Source organism: Ctenopharyngodon idella, chromosome 1, assembly GCF_019924925.1.
Source record: "Ctenopharyngodon idella isolate HZGC_01 chromosome 1, HZGC01, whole genome shotgun sequence".
NCBI lineage: Eukaryota > Metazoa > Chordata > Actinopteri > Cypriniformes > Xenocyprididae > Ctenopharyngodon > Ctenopharyngodon idella.
Genome location: NC_067220.1, coordinates 804,836 through 822,729, shown reverse-complemented (window position 1 = coordinate 822,729; position 17,894 = coordinate 804,836). Strand labels below are relative to the sequence as shown.

The following is a 17,894-nucleotide window of genomic DNA, read 5'->3' as shown; positions in this document are numbered from 1 at the left end:
AACAAGGCCATACACCACAGTGAAACTAGTGTCTATAAGAGTCCTTCATCAGCTCACTGTCTCTGTGCAGCTGATTTCAGTCAAACTGAGTTGTTTCAGATGGAGATTTGCTACATAACAGTGACAGGAGTGTGTTGAATCTCGGTGTAGTGTTTTTCATCACCTGTAGAGGGCGAGATGGAGCTCAGCTCTCTGAAATACACAGCAGGGTTGCCAAGTGTGTCGTTTTCACATGGAATTGAGCTACTTTTAAACTTGACGTGGGTTGTTTTTCCCCCTGCAGGTTGAAGGTTTGACATTGCATAAATTATTTGACTGAAATATTTTACCCATTTTATATTCTACCAATGATAAAACAGTATTAGATGATGAGAACATACAGTGTTTTAATGTACTGCATAACATTGACTGTGAAATATCTATATCAGGTATGGGAGAGTCATATTTTGAGTGCTGATGTTTGGATCAGGATCATTGGGTTAGTTTTGTTACTCAGATCTGGAAACCCTGAATCTGAGACATGAATCACTTCACACAGAAGGTTAAGAAGCTTAAGTTGACTTTTTATATGCTTTAACTGTAAAAGAGGTGTACCAAGTACATTAAAAATCACACAATTTTTATTTATTTGTTGTTAGCTGGTTATCTTGTTAGTGAAGCATAATGAACATTATACACTTATAAACTGTGTTTTGTACATAAAAGTGTGTCAAAATATTGATTCATTAAAGCAATGTAGATTTTAACAGATTTTGACAGTTTTTTTTTTTTTTTATTTATGGTTGATCACTGAATATATTACACCCTTATTTCTTGCGTTGTTTTGTGAATGTGTTGTTGTTGCTGTCACGTAGATCAGTTCTGTCCTGCTGTCCTGTGTTGGGTCAGGTGACTTCATATTGGCATAATAATCACAGTCTGTATCTGTCACCTGATTGGTCGAGTGGGTGTGACTGGGGTTTGAATCAGGCTGCTGATTGGTTACTGTGGTGTAAACAGCAGAGACTTCTGGGTGGTTGTTGAGGTGTGATGCAGGCGTCTGATTGGCTGAAGATGTTACCGCAGCGACGTCACTGTTTGGAATCTCTTCATACATGCGGTCAGTCTGAAAAACAATCAATAATTTACCAGTTTATATAGATAATACTCTCTGTTAATCAATAAACAATCATTTCACATGTATTTCTGAACTTCTACAGGTAAAGATTTGAACACCCACCTCTGTATTGTGCTGCACATTTTGCTGAAATAAAGCTGAATGAAAACAGAGAAGGACTAAGTCAATTCATACACTAAAACAGGACTTATATAATAATAATCACAAATAAAGCATTACCTGTCCCACATTTCCTTTTCCTCTTTTTCAGGATGAGGAACGTTCCAGAACACAGAGTCAGAACCAGCAGAACCGAACCCAGACCGCCAGCAACAGAAGACAGGTCTGAACGCATCACTAAACACATGATATATAAAAAACACAATACTGATTATGATTATACTGTTACATGAATAACAACAATCTTATAACTGATATAAATCATTTTTATCATTGTGCTATAAAACATTGTAATATATTGTCATTATATTGTGTAACTGAAGTGAAACTGCAATGGTAAACCTCGATTCTCCAGAAGGAAACACTTCTGTCTATGGTTGATGTCAAACCAAATTAACCACATCAGTGTGTGTCAAATGTTCAAAGCGATCATGTGATCAAAAAGTTGCATCATGGGTAGTGTAGTTTGTACTTACTAGTGGTTTGCTGATGGAGTTGAACTGTAGTATTTCCTGTTGTTGTTCTTGTTGTTTCAGTTTCAGTTTGATGAGACACTGACAGAGAAAAACACCAGTGACGTGTGAACGAGCCGCTCATGCAGTAAGATCATGAACACATAAACGAAGCTCCACATTTACATTTTATGTTCATTGTAAAGACACTTTCTTATCCCAAGCAACTTTTACATTTTTAAGAAAGGAGCAAACGCCTGTGGACTTCAGCACAGACATTTTCATCTCAAATGATTCATGTAACATATTTAAAAAAATTAAAGTACATTTAGATGTTCAATATTCAGGAAATAAGACTGATGAACTGACCTGATTGTGGATTCAGTTCTGTTGTGCTGAAATACGACTGTGTTTTTGAAAAAGAGCTGATGGTTGAAACTTCAGTGGTGTTTTTATCTGAAGTGTCACAGGAAAGATCAACTTAAAACACTGACACTGACTTTAACTTAAAAAAGCATCTAATCTTTCATTTAGTCTCTATCTTAATCACCATTTAACCCTTTAACCACAGTAAAATCACTGTAACACACAGCCTGTAATAGCTTATTGCTGTATTTTACACTCAACACACTCGAGTCTAAGCAGACAATCAACAGTACAATATGAGTCAACTTACAATATGACTTAATGACTAACTGTTCACTCACTCTGTGGTACATAACTTCTGTTACAGATATCAAAATTAATCACTTACCCTTTTTAACCTTCAGCAAAATCTCTGAATAGACATCAGTTAAAGACAAATCAGTAAAAGTCCTCTCCACAGCACACCAGTATTTGTCTTCATCCTCTGTTCTCAGATCAGTGATGGTGACGGTGAAAACTCTGTTCGTCGTGTCGTCAGTCAGAGAGAATCTCTCGTCTTTAGCTGGAGATCCTGATTTAACCATGATGTTTTTATTTCGAGCATATTTACAGTCCCCTTTACAAAAATACTTTGAATTTGATTCATATCCAGATTCATATGGACATCTGATCTCAACTCTCTCTCCTCTGTGTCCTGTAACTGTATCTGGAGCTCCTACAACAACAGCTGAAACACAAATATCATTATATAGAGCTGTTTGAACAAGAGACATTAGTAGGCCTAAATAACAAAGAAAGATGAGTCTGATGATCATGTGATAACAGTGGAAAATCAATAGATCATTTCAAACTGTGTAAAAGAGCTCAGAGTCTCAAACTCACCTGTACAGATGCTGGAAAAGAGCAGCAGAACGTCCCACATGATGAACTTTAACAAGCGTTTCTTTTAAAAGACCAAATTCTGTGTGACAAACGCTACTGTCGTTCTCTTCCGTACTGAGTGAATGACAAGCAGCATCAGCAACTAAAATGAACATTTCCTTCCCCTTTCGTATCTCTAACCACATCAGCTCTGCATGACGTCTGTAATGGTTTACCAGTTCACCAAACTATATTAAACATATAAGCAGTGTTTGACCTGGAGCAGAGAAAGATGGAGGAAGGAATGATAGGAGTGTGTGACATTTACACAGTATGTACAATGTGAGTATTTTACACAGCACTCCAGTCTTGTTGTTTTTTGAATATTGTTAGTGCACTACTGCTGTTTACAGCATATGATTAGAAAGATGTTTCATGTCCTTCTGTGTTGGCAGTTTGGTTTCCCCTCTCTCTCTCTCTTCAATCTGCTGAAGCAAACACTGTCTCAGTTAATGAACAACTCAGACAGATCCTAGAGTATTAAATGATGAGATTGAAATAAAATATGAAGGTTTATTAAATTAAGGTTTACTCATGTTAAATACACTGTATAGACGTTTCAATCATATGATTATTGTATCATATTTTAGGAATTGTACAACATTTGATGTGTCTGTTCACTTCCTGTGTTTATTGTCACAAGTAGGAAGAGGCTTTTTCTTTAAAATAAATTAAAGACTTTGTTGCTAGATTATCCACTTTTCGCACTCTTTTCACTGACTGAAAGCTGAAAGTACAGAGCGCCACACATGACATATGCAGGGGGGAAAAGTAAATAGTGCGCTCGATTTACTAATTTGTTCCTCGATTTGCTAACGGCAGCTCACACTGCAGGACTGTAACCTGAATCACTGTGGTGCTCACAATACACAAGGTTTTTTTGTAATTTGTCGTCATCTTGTCATAGCAGCGCACATAACAATACAACACTCAACAACGGAAGGCGTTTTCTCACATGAATTCACACGAGATATCAGAGAGCGAAAACTGATGGTAAATAAAATATATCATAATGTCAATGGGTTAGTTCACCCAAAAATGAAAATAATGTCATTTATTACTCACCCTCATGTCGTTCCACACCCGTAAGACCTTCGTTCATCTTCAGAACACAAATTAAGATATTTTTGATGAAATCCGAGAGGTATATGATTCGTCCATAGACAGCAATATAAATAAAAACACTTTCAAGGTCCAGAAAGGTACTAAAGACATTATTAAAACAGTCATGTGACTGCAGTGGTTCAACCTTAATGTTATGAAGAGACAAGAATACTTTTTGTGTGCAAAAAGTCATTATTTTTGTTTTGTTTTTGCACACACAAAAGTATTCTCATCACTTCACAACATTAAGGTTGAACCACTGCAGTCACATGACTGTTTTAACGATGTCTTTAGTATCTTTCTGGACCTTGAAAGTGTTGATTATATTGCTGTCTATGTACGAGTCATATATCTGTCGGATTTCATCAAAAAATATCTTAATTTGTGTTCTGAAGATGAACGAAGGTCTTACGGGTGTGGAACAACATGAGGGTGAGTAATAAATGACAGAAATTTCATTTTTGGGTGAACTAACCCTTTAAGTATAGTGCAAAGGCCATTTATTTAAATTTTAAAAATATTGTTTTTGTTAGTTTATTAGTATAAAAAAAATAACGATCAAATTGTTTCTTGCATTCATGTACATTAAGGTGCATGATATCATCACAGCAGGTTAACGTTGTTGTTTCATCGCTCACACTACAAGAACACACGGCGATGTGAAAGCGACTAATCTATAGGAACATTTTGGACTCCTGGTTAACGACAGTCACTATACATCAGACTTGTCGTGTTGTCAGGAAATATGCAAACAAGAACAGCTTTACTGGACATTAGGTTATATATTAATAATAAAATACAAATTTCACAGGACTTTTTTTCAGATTTTTGTGGCCTAAAATGAATTTGCTGTGGCTTTTCTCAAAATTTGTAGCGATATTTGTGGCATTTCTTGTTGTTTTGCAGTGAAAATACACCACAGACAACATTCTTCTTCTAACATTGTTGTTACTTTTCTGACCTCAAGAACCATGGCAGGCCTCCAGACTATTCGAGGGCACCAGTAACGGTAAAATGTGCAGCAATTTAGAAAAAAAAAAAAAAAAAAAAAATCCTCCGAAAATTGTGAAGTCTGCTTGATTTTGCGATAAATTCAGCGATCACAGAATCACAAAATCCTGGAGAGACTGTCTAGATTGCTCATTTTAGGTAATACATTTTTCGATTACTTTTGACCTAATTTGTTTTTTTGTTTCTTTTTGATTGTTTTTTTTAATAGGATACTCTTGTACCACACTGATATAAAAATCAATATAAAAAAGCAAAAGAAAACATTCCATCCATTCTTTGTTTTCAACAACATGCAGACTGGGGTTTGTGATGGAACTGCCATGGGTTCATGAGTTTAATGAAAAGGTATCAAAAAAGAATATATATATATATATATATACAAAAATAAACTAAAAATATAAATAAATACTAAAAAATATTAAAAATATATTTGCTTACCTGCATGTCATGTGACCACTAACCGGATTCAGAGAACCGTGAACTTGTTTTTGTTATTGATCTAGAGGGTATTTCATGTAAATATTAGGTCAAAAACAGGTTCAACTGACAAAAAAGTCCCTGCATTGTAAATATGAAACACCATAAATTTGTACATTTTAATGGGTTTGAAAGGAAAAAGCCTTCCAAAGACAGTAATATATGGTTAAATGACTCTCTGAGTGATAATTAAAAAAAAATATTATTAATGATCATCGAGAGTTGATTAGAAATGCAATGTTGCAATGTTTAGAGAACACACAAGTGCTTTTTAAGTGTTTAGTAAATCCAGAGATCAGAAGCTGTTTTCCTCAGTTTTCACAGGTGCCGCAATGTCAATATTTGAGAAAACTGTCATTGTAAAAATGTACCAAATCTGATGTAGAAGAATTAAAACAACACTGAGTTACAGAGTGATCAATCATTCCATACACAACATTAAATTCTACATTTTTAATATTACGAAATGAAACACTGCGTTGTGATTTAACTTTGGCTATAAGGGAAGAGAAACATTAAAAATACAGGCTAGCGATCTGAAATATTCAGTGATTTGCAAATGTTTTGTGGATGTGTTGCTGTTACATAGATCAGTTCTGTCCTTCTGTCATGTGTCGCTTCAAGCGACTTCATATTGGCATAATAATCACAGTCTGTATCTGTCACCTGATTGGTCGAGTGGGTGTGACTGGGGTTTGAATCAGGCTGCTGATTGGTTACTTTGACGTAAACTGTAGAAACTTTCGGCTGGTTGTTGAGGTGTGATGCAGGCGTCTGATTGGATAAAAATGATACTGTTTGTAATCTCTTCATTCCCGTTGGAGAAAACCTCTAGGGACTGAACCTTCAATCTTCAACACAGAAGTAGGTTTCAGAGCCTGCATGTACAGTAAAGACATTCACCTTTAACACACATTTGATCTCAGAGGGAATCATCTAACACGTATAGAAATATTCAAGTACAGTTAGATGCACAATATACAAGAAAGAAGAATGATACAGAGCAGCAGACAGATGAACTGACCTGCTGAGACGTGATGATCTGTGGGTTTCATATCGGTGGGTTGTGGATTCAGATCTGCTGTACTGAAATGTGATGGTGTTTTAGGGAAAGGGCTGATGGCTGAAACCTCAGTGGTCTTTAAGTTGATCTTTCCTGTCATCCATCAGAATCAAAGTCAGTGACACTGAATTCAATTTAAAATACATTAATATTCATTTGTTCTGTTGCCTTCTAACTCCACTTCTAATAAATATAATCACTGACCATGTTTGACCAGCAACAAAATCTCTGAATAGACATCAGTTAAAGACAAAGTCCTCTTCACAGCACACCAGTATTGTCCTTCATCCTCTGTTCTCAGATCAGTGATGGTTACAGTGAAAACTCTGTTCGTCGTGTCGTCAGTCAGAGAGAATCTCTCGTCTTTAGCTGCAGATCCTGATTCAACCATGATGTTTTTAAATCCAATGAAGCACTCGCCTTTACAAAAATACTTTGAATTTGATTCATATCCAGATTCATATGAGCATCTGATCTCAACTCTCTCTCCTCTGTGTCCTGTAACTGTAACTGGAGCTCCTACAACAACAGCTGAAACACAAATATCATTATATAGAGCTGTTTGAACAAGAGACATTAGCAGGCCTAAATCACAAATAAAGATGAGTCGTCTGGTCATGTGATAACAGTGGAAAATCAAGAGATCATGTCAAACTGTGTGTAAAAGAGCTCTGAGTCTCAAACTCACCTGTACAGATGCTGGAAAAGAGTAGCAGAACGTCCCACATGATGAACTTTGACAAGAGTTTCACTAAAATAAAACACCAAATTCTGTGTGACAAACGTTAGTCGTTCTCTTCCGTACTGAGTGAACAACAAACAGCATCAGCAACTAAAATCAACATTTCCTTCCACTTCCTGTATCTCTAACCACATCAGCTCTACAGGACATCATAAAAGAGCACATTTACTCTGACAAACTGCACATACTTTTTTGCGTTTTAATCCCTTCAAACCTTCACTAGTTCTAAAAGTATAAATAAGAAGTATACAAATAATATTCCATATAATCTTTAAATCTTAATGTAATGAGCAAACTGCTGTTCATAAGAGTTTCATATGGAGTATAAAACATCACAGCACAGGACAGGTCAATATTTCCATGAATGTAAGGATGGTGAGTTTGAAATCTGCTGAAGACTGAACATTCACCTGAGAATGAAGTTATTTATCAAGTAAATAAAGAAGTGTAACTGAAGTGAACAAGGCCATACACCACAGTGAAACTAGTGTCTATAAGAGTCCTTCATCAGCTCACTGTCTCTGTGCAGCTGATTTCAGTCAAACTGAGTTGTTTCAGATGGAGATTTGCTACATAACAGTGACAGGAGTGTGTTGAATCTCGGTGTAGTGTTTTTCATCACCTGTAGAGGGCGAGATGGAGCTCAGCTCTCCGAAATACACAGCAGGGTTGCCAAGTGTGTCGTTTTCACATTGAATTGAGTTACTTTTAAACTTGACGTGGGTTGTTTTTCTCCCCCGCAGGTTGAAGGTTTGACATTGCATAAATTATTTGACTGAAATATTTTACCCATTTTATATTCTACCAATGATAAAACAGTATTAGATGATGAGAACATACAGTGTTTTAATGTACTGCATAACATTGACTGTGAAATATCTATATCAGGTATGGGAGAGTCATATTTTGAGTGCTGATGTTTGGATCAGGATCATTGGGTTAGTTTTGTTACTCAGATCTGGAAACCCTGAATCTGAGACATGAATCACTTCACACAGAAGGTTAAGAAGATTAAGTTGACTTTTTATATGCTTTAACTGTAAAAGAGGTGTACCAATTACATTAAAAATCACACAATTTTTATTTATTTGTTATTAGCCTGTTATCTTGTTAGTGAAGCATAATGAACATTATACACTTATAAACTGTGTTTTGTACATAAAAGTGTGTCAAAATATCGATTTATTAAAGCAATGTAGATTTTAACAGATTTTGACAGTTTTTTTTTTTATTTACGGTTGATCACTGAATATATTACACCCTTATTTCTTGCGTTGTTTTGTGAATGTGTTGTTGTTGCTGTCACGTAGATCAGTTCTGTCCTGCTGTCCTGTGTTGGGTCAGGTGACTTCATATTGGCATAATAATCACAGTCTGTATCTGTCACCTGATTGGTTGAGTGGGTGTGACTGGGGTTTGAATCAGGCTGCTGATAGGTTACTGTGGTGTAAACAGCAGAGACTTCTGGGTGGTGTGATTCATGCGTCTGATTGGATGAAGATGTTACCGCGGCGACGTGACTGTTTGGAATCTCTTCATACATGCGGTCAGTCTGAAAAACAATCAATAATTTACCAGTTTATATAGATAATACTCTCTGTTAATCAATAAACAATCATTTCACATGTATTTCTGAACTTCTACAGGTAAAGATTTGAACACCCACCTCTGTATTGTGCTGCACATTTTGCTGAAATAAAGCTGAATGAAAACAGAGAAGGACTAAGTCAATTCATACACTAAAACAGGACTTATATAATAATAATCACAAATAAAGCATTACCTGTCCCACATTTCCTTTTCCTCTTTTTCAGGATGAGGAACGTTCCAGAACACAGAGTCAGAACCAGCAGAACCGAACCCAGACCGCCAGCAACAGAAGACAGGTCTGAACGCATCACTAAACACATGATATTACATGATATATAAAAAAAACACAATACTGATTATGATTATACTGTTACATGAATAACAACAATCTTATAACTGATATAAATCATTTTTATCATTGTGCTATAAAACATTGTAATATATTGTCATTATATTGTGTAACTGAAGTGAAACTGCAATGGTAAACCTCGATTCTCCAGAAGGAAACACTTCTGTCTATGGTTGATGTCAAACCAAATTAACCACATCAGTGTGTGTCAAATGTTCAAAGCGATCATGTGATCAAAGAGTTGCATCATGGGTAGTGTAGTTTGTGTGCTTACTAGTGGTTGGCTGATCGAGTTCAACTGTAGTATTTCCTGTTGTTGTTCTTGTTGTTTCACTTTCAGTTTGATGAGACACTGACAGAGAAAAACACCAGTGACGTGTGAACGAGCCGCTCATGCAGTAAGATCATGAACACATAAACGAAGCTCCACATTTACATTTTATGTTCATTGTAAAGACACTTTCTTATCCCAAGAAACTTTTACATTTTTAAGAAAGGAGCAAACGCCTGTGGACTTCAGCACAGACATTTTCATCTCAAATGATTCATGTAACATATTTAAAAAAATTAAAGTACATTTAGATGTTCAATATTCAGGAAATAAGACTGATGAACTGACCTGATTGTGGATTCAGTTCTGTTGTACTGAAATACGACTGTGTTTTTGAAAAAGAGCTGATGGTTGAAACTTCAGTGGTGTTTTTATCTGAAGTGTCACAGGAAAGATCAACTTAAAACACTGACACTGACTTTAACTTAAAAAAGCATCTAATCTTTAATTTAGTCTCTATCTTAATCACCATTTAACCCTTTAACCACAGTAAAATCAATGTAACACACAGCCTGTAATAGCTTATTGCTGTATTTTACACTCAACACACTCGAGTCTAAGCAGACAATCAACAGTACAATATGAGTCAACTTACAAGATGACTTAATGACTAATTGGTCACTCACTCTGTGGTACATAACTTCTATTACAGATTTCAAAATTAATCACTTACCCTTTTTAACCAGCAACAAAATCTCTGAATAGTCATCATAAATCATCCCCTCCACAGCACACCAGTATTGTCCTTCATCCTCTGTTCTCAGATCAGTGATGGTGACGGTGAAAACTCTGTTCGTCGTGTCGTCAGTCAGAGAGAATCTCTCGTCTTTAGCTGGAGATCCTGATTTAACCATGATGTTTTTATTTCCAATCGTACACTCGCCTTTACAAAAATACTTTGAATTTGATTCATATCCAGATTCATATGAGCATCTGATCTCAACTCTCTCTCCTCTGTGTCCTGTAACTGTATCTGGAGCTCCTACAACAACAGCTGAAACACAAATATCATTATATAGAGCTGTTTGAACAAGAGACATTAGTAGGCCTAAATAACAAATAAAGATGAGTCTGATGATCATGTGATAACAGTGGAAAATCAAGAGATCATGTCAAACTGTGTGTAAAAGAGCTCAGAGTCTCAAACTCACCTGTACAGATGCTGGAAAAGAGCAGCAGAACGTCCCACATGATGAACTTTGACAAGAGTTTCTTTTAAAAGACCAAATTCTGTGTGACAAACATTACTGTCGTTCTCTTCCGTACTGAGTGAACGACAAGCAGCATCAGCAGCTAAAATGAACATTTCCTTCCCCTTTCGTATCTCTAACCACATCAGCTCTGCAGGACGTCTGTAATGGTTTACCAGTTCACCAAACTATATTAAACAGATAAGCAGTGTTTGACCTGGAGCAGAGAGAGATGGAGGAAGGAATGATAGGAGTGTGTGACATTTACACAGTATGTACAATGTGAGTATTTTACACAGCACTCCAGTCTTGTTGCTTTTTGAATATTGTTAGTGCACTACTGCTGTTTACAGCATATGATTAGAAAGATGTTTCATGTCCTTCTGTGTTGGCAGTTTGGTTTCCCCTCTCTCTCTCTCTTCAATCTGCTGAAGCAAACACTGTCTCAGTTAATGAACAACTCAGACAGATCCTAGAGTATTAAATGATGAGATTGAAATAAAATATGAAGGTTTATTAAATTAAGGTTTACTCATGTTAAATACACTGTATAGACGTTTCAATAATATGATTATTGTATCATATTTTAGGAATTGTACAACATTTGATGTGTCTGTTCACTTCCTGTGTTTATTGTCACAAGTAGGAAGAGGGTTTTTCTTTAAAATAAATTAAAGACTTTGTTGCTAGATTATCCACTTTTCGCACTCTTTTCACTGACTGAAAGCTGAAAGTACAGAGCGCCACACATGACATATGCAGGGGGGAAAAGTAAATAGTGCGCTCGATTTACTAATTTGTTCCTCGATTTGCTAACGGCAGCTCACACTTCAGGACTGTAACCTGAATCACTGTGGTGCTCACAATACACAAGGTTTTTTTGTAATTTGTCGCCATCTTGTCATAGCAGCGCACATAACAATACAACACTCAACAACGGAAGGCGTTTTCTCACATGAATTCACACGAGATATCAGAGAGCGAAAACTGATGGTAAATAAAATATATCATAATGTCAATGGGTTAGTTCACCCAAAAATGAAAATAATGTCATTTATTACTCACCCTCATGTCGTTCCACACCCGTAAGACCTTCGTTCATCTTCAGAACACAAATTAAGATATTAAGAGACAAGAATACTTTTTGTGTGCAAAAAGTCACTATTTTTGTTTTGTTTTTGCACACAAAAAGTATTCTTGTCTCTTCATAACATTAAGGTTGAACCACTGCAGTCACATGACTGTTTTAACGACGTCTTTAGTACCTTTCTGGACCTTGAAAGTGTTTTTATTTATATTGCTGTCTATGGACGAATCATATACCTCTCGGATTTCATCAAAAATATCTTAATTTGTGTTCTGAAGATGAACGAAGGTCTTACGGGTGTGGAACGACATGAGGGTGAGTAATTAATGACATTAATTTCATTTTTGGGTGAACTAACCCTTTAAGTATAGTGCAAAGGCCATTTATTTAAATTTTAAAAATATTATTTTTGTTAGTTTATTAGTATAAAAAAAATAATGATCAAATTGTTTCTTGCATTCATGTACATTAAGGTGCATGATATCATCACAGCAGGTTAACGTTGTTGTTTCATCGCTCACACTACAAGAACACACGGCGATGTGAAAGCGACTAATCTATAGGAACATTTTGGGCTCCTGGTTTACGACAGTCACTATACATCAGACTTGTCGTGTTGTCAGGAAATATGCAAACAAGAACAGCTTTACTGGACATTAGGTGATATATTAATAATAAAATACAAATTTCACAGGACTTTTTTTCAGATTTTTGTGGCCTAAAATGAATTTGCTGTGGCTTTTCTCAAAATTTGTAGCGATATTTGTGGCATTTCTTGTTGTTTTGCAGTGAAAATACACCACAGACAACATTCTTCTTCTAACATTGTTGTTACTTTTCTGACCTCAAGAACCACGGCAGGCCTCCAGACTATTCGAGGGCACCAGTAACGGTAAAATGTGCAGCAATTTATGAAAAAAAAAAAAAAAAAAATCCTCTGAAAATTGTGAAGTCTGCTTGATTTTGCGATAAATTCAGCGATCACAGAATCACAAAATCCTGGAGAGACTGTCTAGATTGCTCATTTTAGGTAATATATTTTTTGATTACTTTTGACCTAATTTGTTTTTTTGTTTCTTTTTGATTGTTTTTTTTAATAGGATACTCTTGTACCACACTGATATAAAAATCAATATAAAAAAGCAAAAGAAAACATTCCATCCATTCTTTGTTTTCAACAACATGCAGACTGGGGTTTGTGATGGAACTGCCATGGGTTCATGAGTTTAATGAAAAGCTATCAAAAAAGAATATATATATATATATATATATATATATATATATATATATATATATATACACACAAAAATAAACTAAAAATATAAATAAATACTAAAAAATATTTAAAAATATATTTGCTTACCTGCATGTCATGTGACCACTAACCGGATTCAGAGAACCGTGAACTTCATTTTGTTATTGATCTAGAGGGTATTTCATGTAAATATTAGGTCAAAAACAGGTTCAACTGACAAAAAAGTCCCTGCATTGTAAATATGAAACACCATAAATTTGTACATTTTAATGGGTTTGAAAGGAAAAAGCCTTCCAAAGACAGTAATATATGGTTAAATGACTCTCTGAGTGATCATTAAAAAAAATAGTATTAATGCTCATCGGGAGTTGATTAGAAATGCAATGTTGCAATGTTTAGAGAACACACAAGTGTTTTTTAAGTGTTTAGTAAATCCAGAGATCAGAAGCTGTTTTCCTCAGTTTTCACAGGTGCCGCAATGTCAATATTTGGGAAAACTGTCATTGTAAAAATGTACCAAATCTGATGTAGAAGTATTAAAACAACACTGAGTTACAGAGTGATCAATCATTCCATACACAACATTAAATTCTACATTTTTAATATTACGAAATGAAACACTGCGTTGTGATTTAACTTTGGCTATAAGGGAAGAGAAACATTAAAAATACAGGCTAGCGATCTGAAATATTCTGTGTTTTGCAAATGTTTTGTGGATGTGTTGCTGTTACATAGATCAGTTCTGTCCTTCTGTCATGTGTCGCTTCAAGCGACTTCATATTGGCATAATAATCACAGTCTGTATCTGTCACCTGATTGGTCGAGTGGGTGTGACTGGGGTTTGAATCAGGCTGCTGATTGGTTACTGTGAGGTAACCCGTAGAAACTTTCGGCTGGTTGTTGAGGTGTGATGCAGGCGTCTGATTGGATAAAAATGATACTGTTTGTAATCTCTTCATTCCCGTTGGAGAAAACCTCTAGGGACTGAACCTTCAATCTTCAACACAGAAGTAGGTTTAAGAGCCTGCATGTACAGTAAAGACATTCACCTTTAACACACATTTGATCTCAGAGGGAATCATCTAACACGTATAGAAATATTCAAGTACAGTTAGATGCACAATATACAAGAAAGAAGAATGATACAGAGCAGCAGACAGATGAACTGACCTGCTGAGACGTGATGATATGTGGGTTTCATATCGGTGGGTTGTGGATTCAGATCTGCTGTACTGAAATTTGATGGTGTTTTAGGGAAAGGGCTGATGGCTGAAACCTCAGTGGACTTTGATTCTGATGGATGACAGGAAAGATCAACTTAAAGTCAGTGACACTGAATTCAATTTAAAATACATTAATATTCATTTGTTCTGTTGCCTTCTAGCTCCACTTCTAATAAATATAATCACTGACCATGTTTGACCTGCAAAAAAATCTCTGAATAGACATCAGGAGACAAAGTCCTCTTCACAGCACACCAGTATTGTCCTTCATCCTCTGTTCTCAGATCAGTGATGGTGACGGTGAAAACTCTGTTCGTCGTGTCGTCAGTCAGAGAGAATCTCTCGTCTTTAGCTGGAGATCCTGATTCAACCATGATGTTTTTAAATACAATGATGCACTCGCCTTTACAAAAATACTTTGAATTTGATTCATATCCAGATTCATATGAGCATCTGATCTCAACTCTCTCTCCTCTGTGTCCTGTAACTGTAACTGGAGCTCCTACAACAACAGCTGAAACACAAATATCATTATATAGAGCTGTTTGAACAAGAGACATTAGTAGGCCTAAATAACAAATAAAGATGAGTCTGATGATCATGTGATAAAAGTGGAAAATCAAGACATCATGTCAAACTGTGTGTAAAAGAGCTCAGAGTCTCAAACTCACCTGTACAGATGCTGGAAAAGAGCAGCAGAACGTCCCACATGATGAACTTTGACAAGAGTTTCTTTTAAAAGACCAAATTCTGTGTGACAAACGTTACTGTCGTTCTCTTCTGTAGTGAGCAGCATCAGTAACTAAAATTAACACTTCCTTCCGCTTCCTGTATCTCTAACCACATCAGCTCTACAGGACATCATAAAAGAGCACATTTACTCTGACAAACTGAACATGATTTTTTGCGTTTTAATCCCTTCAAACCTTCACTAGTTCTAAAAGTATAAATAAGAAGTATACAAATAATATTCCATATAATCTTTAAATCTTAATGTAATGAACAAACTGCTGTTCATAAGAGTTTCATATGGAGTATAAAACATCACAGCACAGGACAGGTCAATATTTCCATGAATGTAAGGATGGTGAGTTTGAAATCTGCTGAAGACTGAACATTCACCTGAGAATGAAGTTATTTATCAAGTAAATGAAGAAGTGTAACTGAAGTGAACAAGGCCATACACCACAGTGAAACTAGTGTCTATAAGAGTCCTTCATCAGCTCACTGTCTCTGTGCAGCTGATTTCAGTCAAACTGAGTTGTTTCAGATGGAGATTTGCTACATAACAGTGACAGGAGTGTGTTGAATCTCGGTGTAGTGTTTTTCATCACCTGTAGAGGGCGAGATGGAGCTCAGCTCTCTGAAATACACAGCAGGGTTGCCAAGTGTGTCGTTTTCACATGGAATTGAGTTACTTTTAAACTTGACGTGGGTTGTTTTTCTCCCCGCAGTTTGAAGGTTTGACATTGCATAAATTATTTGACTGAAATATTTTACCCATTTTATGTTCTACCAATGATAAAACAGTATTAGATGATGAGAACATACAGTGTTTTAATGTACTGCATAACATTGACTGTGAAATATCTGTATCAGGTATGGGAGAGTCATATTTTGAGTGCTGATGTTTGGATCAGGATCATTGGGTTAGTTTTGTTACTTAGCTCAGGGGCCTGTACCATGATGGTAGTTGAACAAACTCAGGGTTGTAGGATTAGTTTCAAGTTGACAAAACCAAACCACTCCAATCCGGCTTTGTTGGTACCATGATGCTTATCATCAACTTTCTCTGTCAACTCAGGCTTTGATCCTGAGTTTGTGGAGCGTGTGCACATGAATGTGTGACATCAGTGGTGAACAGCCAATCAGATGCGTTGCAACAGAGAGAAACTCTGATTCTCTTCTCGTGAGACAGCCAGTGCGATTCAAAACTCTTTTGCTGAAGATTAAGAGATTGAAGACAATGAAGAATTTAAACTCATTTACACTGATGAAAATAAAAGAAATTATTTTGCTCTATCAGTGCAAGTGAAACTTGTGAAGTTAGTTTATTTAGTCGATAATATATAACGATAGAGACTCAAACATGTAAGGTCACATGTAGTCATTTAAAGTTTATTTATATCTTATTTATATTACATATGATCTGTATATATTAATATTCATTAAAACTAAATAATTAATAACTGTTAAACTAAAATTGCTTGTGTAATGGATTAATAATAATATATATCATTGAACTATTATATAAATCATACATAAATCATAAAATCATTCTAAGTAATTATCATTAAAGCCAGACAATTTCATTGTTAAATATTTCTTTTACTATATAGTGACCGTTAATTTGGCGGAATAGAAACTGGGGGAGTGACTTTATTGCGTTGGATGCGTCAGTTCATTTAGCTCACATCCGATTGGACCAATTTCGGTTTGAGATCTCTGAACCAGAACATAACCTGCCCTGCAGCAGATTAGCCGTGGAGCGTAAGTTACTATGGTGATGAACACCGCTAAAAGCCAAGTCAAGTCAAGTCAAGTCACCTTTATTTATATAGCGCTTTTTACAATGTAGATTGTGTCAAAGCAGCTTTACATTGATAACTGGTACATTGTTTGGCTGCACAGCAGCTCTTAAAGAATAGTGTCAATGCAGGCAGATCAAAAGCACTGTTGAATATCAAATGTCAAGTCAAGTGTCCCCAACTAAGCAAGCCAGAGGCGACAGCGGCAAGGAACCCAAACTCCATCAGGTGACATCAGGTGGCAGACAAGTGGCAAATTGGTGTTAAAATGGAGAAAAAAAACCTTGGGAGAAACCAGGCTTAGTCGGGGTGCCAGTTCTCCTCTGGCCAACAGTGCTTTGTTACAATTCAGGTTGCTATCATAAGTCCAATAGGATCGCAACATTAAAAGTATTTATTTCAGTTCCATCCAATTGAGGATCGTATTCATCACGCCGGTATGGACGGTTGTTGAGGAACTGTGTCGTGGCTGTCGTGTCGATGAGGCCTTCACAGGGGATGATCTAGTTGACTCAATCTCTGCTGATACTTCAGGGCTGCGTTGTGGTCGTGTCAAGGTGCAGGTCCTTGGTCTCACCTGGATACGGCCCGGATCCGGTTGACTACGGTGAACCTCGGGATAAACAGAAAGACTAATATTAGCGTAGATGCCATTCTTCTTCTGATGTAACGAGTACATCAGGTGTTATAGGAAGTGTTCCCGGTTCCGGCTGACCTAATTTATGCAGCCTAATAATCCTTTAACGGATTTGGAAATATAAATTGGTAATGTGTTATGTGTATGCCAGGTTAAAGAGATGCGTTTTTAGTCTAGATTTAAACTGACAGAGTGTGTCTGCTTCCCGAACAATGCTAGGAAGATTGTTCCAGAGTTTAGGTGCCAAATAGTAGAAGGATCTACCACCTGCAGTTGATTTTGATATTCTAGG

General features: G+C 36.2%; 2 protein-coding genes across 21 annotated transcripts in view; both read right to left on the bottom strand.

Annotated features, from left to right (window-relative positions):
• Positions 1-542: 542 nt before the first annotated feature.
• Positions 543-17,894, bottom strand: part of LOC127508470 (CMRF35-like molecule 3) — a 39,655-nt gene continuing 22,303 nt past the window's right edge. The window contains exons 1-10 of one of the 10 annotated variants that reach the window (XM_051886478.1): positions 14,027-14,070; positions 13,323-13,383; positions 10,834-11,297; positions 10,566-10,676; positions 2,483-2,710; positions 2,098-2,184; positions 1,753-1,830; positions 1,337-1,453; positions 1,220-1,254; positions 543-1,105 (exon numbers count right to left, since the gene is read on the bottom strand). In XM_051886478.1, coding sequence (XP_051742438.1) covers positions 773-1,105; positions 1,220-1,254; positions 1,337-1,453; positions 1,753-1,830; positions 2,098-2,184; positions 2,483-2,710; positions 10,566-10,676; positions 10,834-10,873 — 1,029 coding nt within the window. In that variant the 5' untranslated portion in view covers positions 10,874-11,297; positions 13,323-13,383; positions 14,027-14,070 and the 3' untranslated portion in view covers positions 543-772. Of the gene's footprint in view, positions 1,106-1,219; positions 1,255-1,336; positions 1,454-1,752; positions 1,831-2,097; positions 2,185-2,482; positions 2,822-2,976; positions 3,441-5,568; positions 5,630-6,273; positions 6,412-7,358; positions 7,486-9,625; positions 9,704-9,970; positions 10,058-10,355; positions 10,677-10,833; positions 11,298-13,322; positions 13,384-14,026; positions 14,071-15,108; positions 15,219-17,894 lie in introns of those variants that run through there. The other 9 variants (XM_051886535.1, XM_051886469.1, XM_051886526.1 and 6 more) reach the window with 9 other exon arrangements.
• Positions 8,623-17,894, bottom strand: part of LOC127508426 (CMRF35-like molecule 7) — a 53,434-nt gene continuing 44,162 nt past the window's right edge. For 9 of the 11 annotated variants that reach the window (XM_051886330.1, XM_051886356.1, XM_051886367.1 and 6 more), the window contains one exon: positions 16,971-17,578. In XM_051886330.1, coding sequence (XP_051742290.1) covers positions 17,360-17,578 — 219 coding nt within the window. In that variant the 3' untranslated portion in view covers positions 16,971-17,359. Of the gene's footprint in view, positions 8,965-9,078; positions 9,114-16,970; positions 17,579-17,894 lie in introns of those variants that run through there. The other 2 variants (XM_051886395.1, XM_051886386.1) reach the window with 2 other exon arrangements.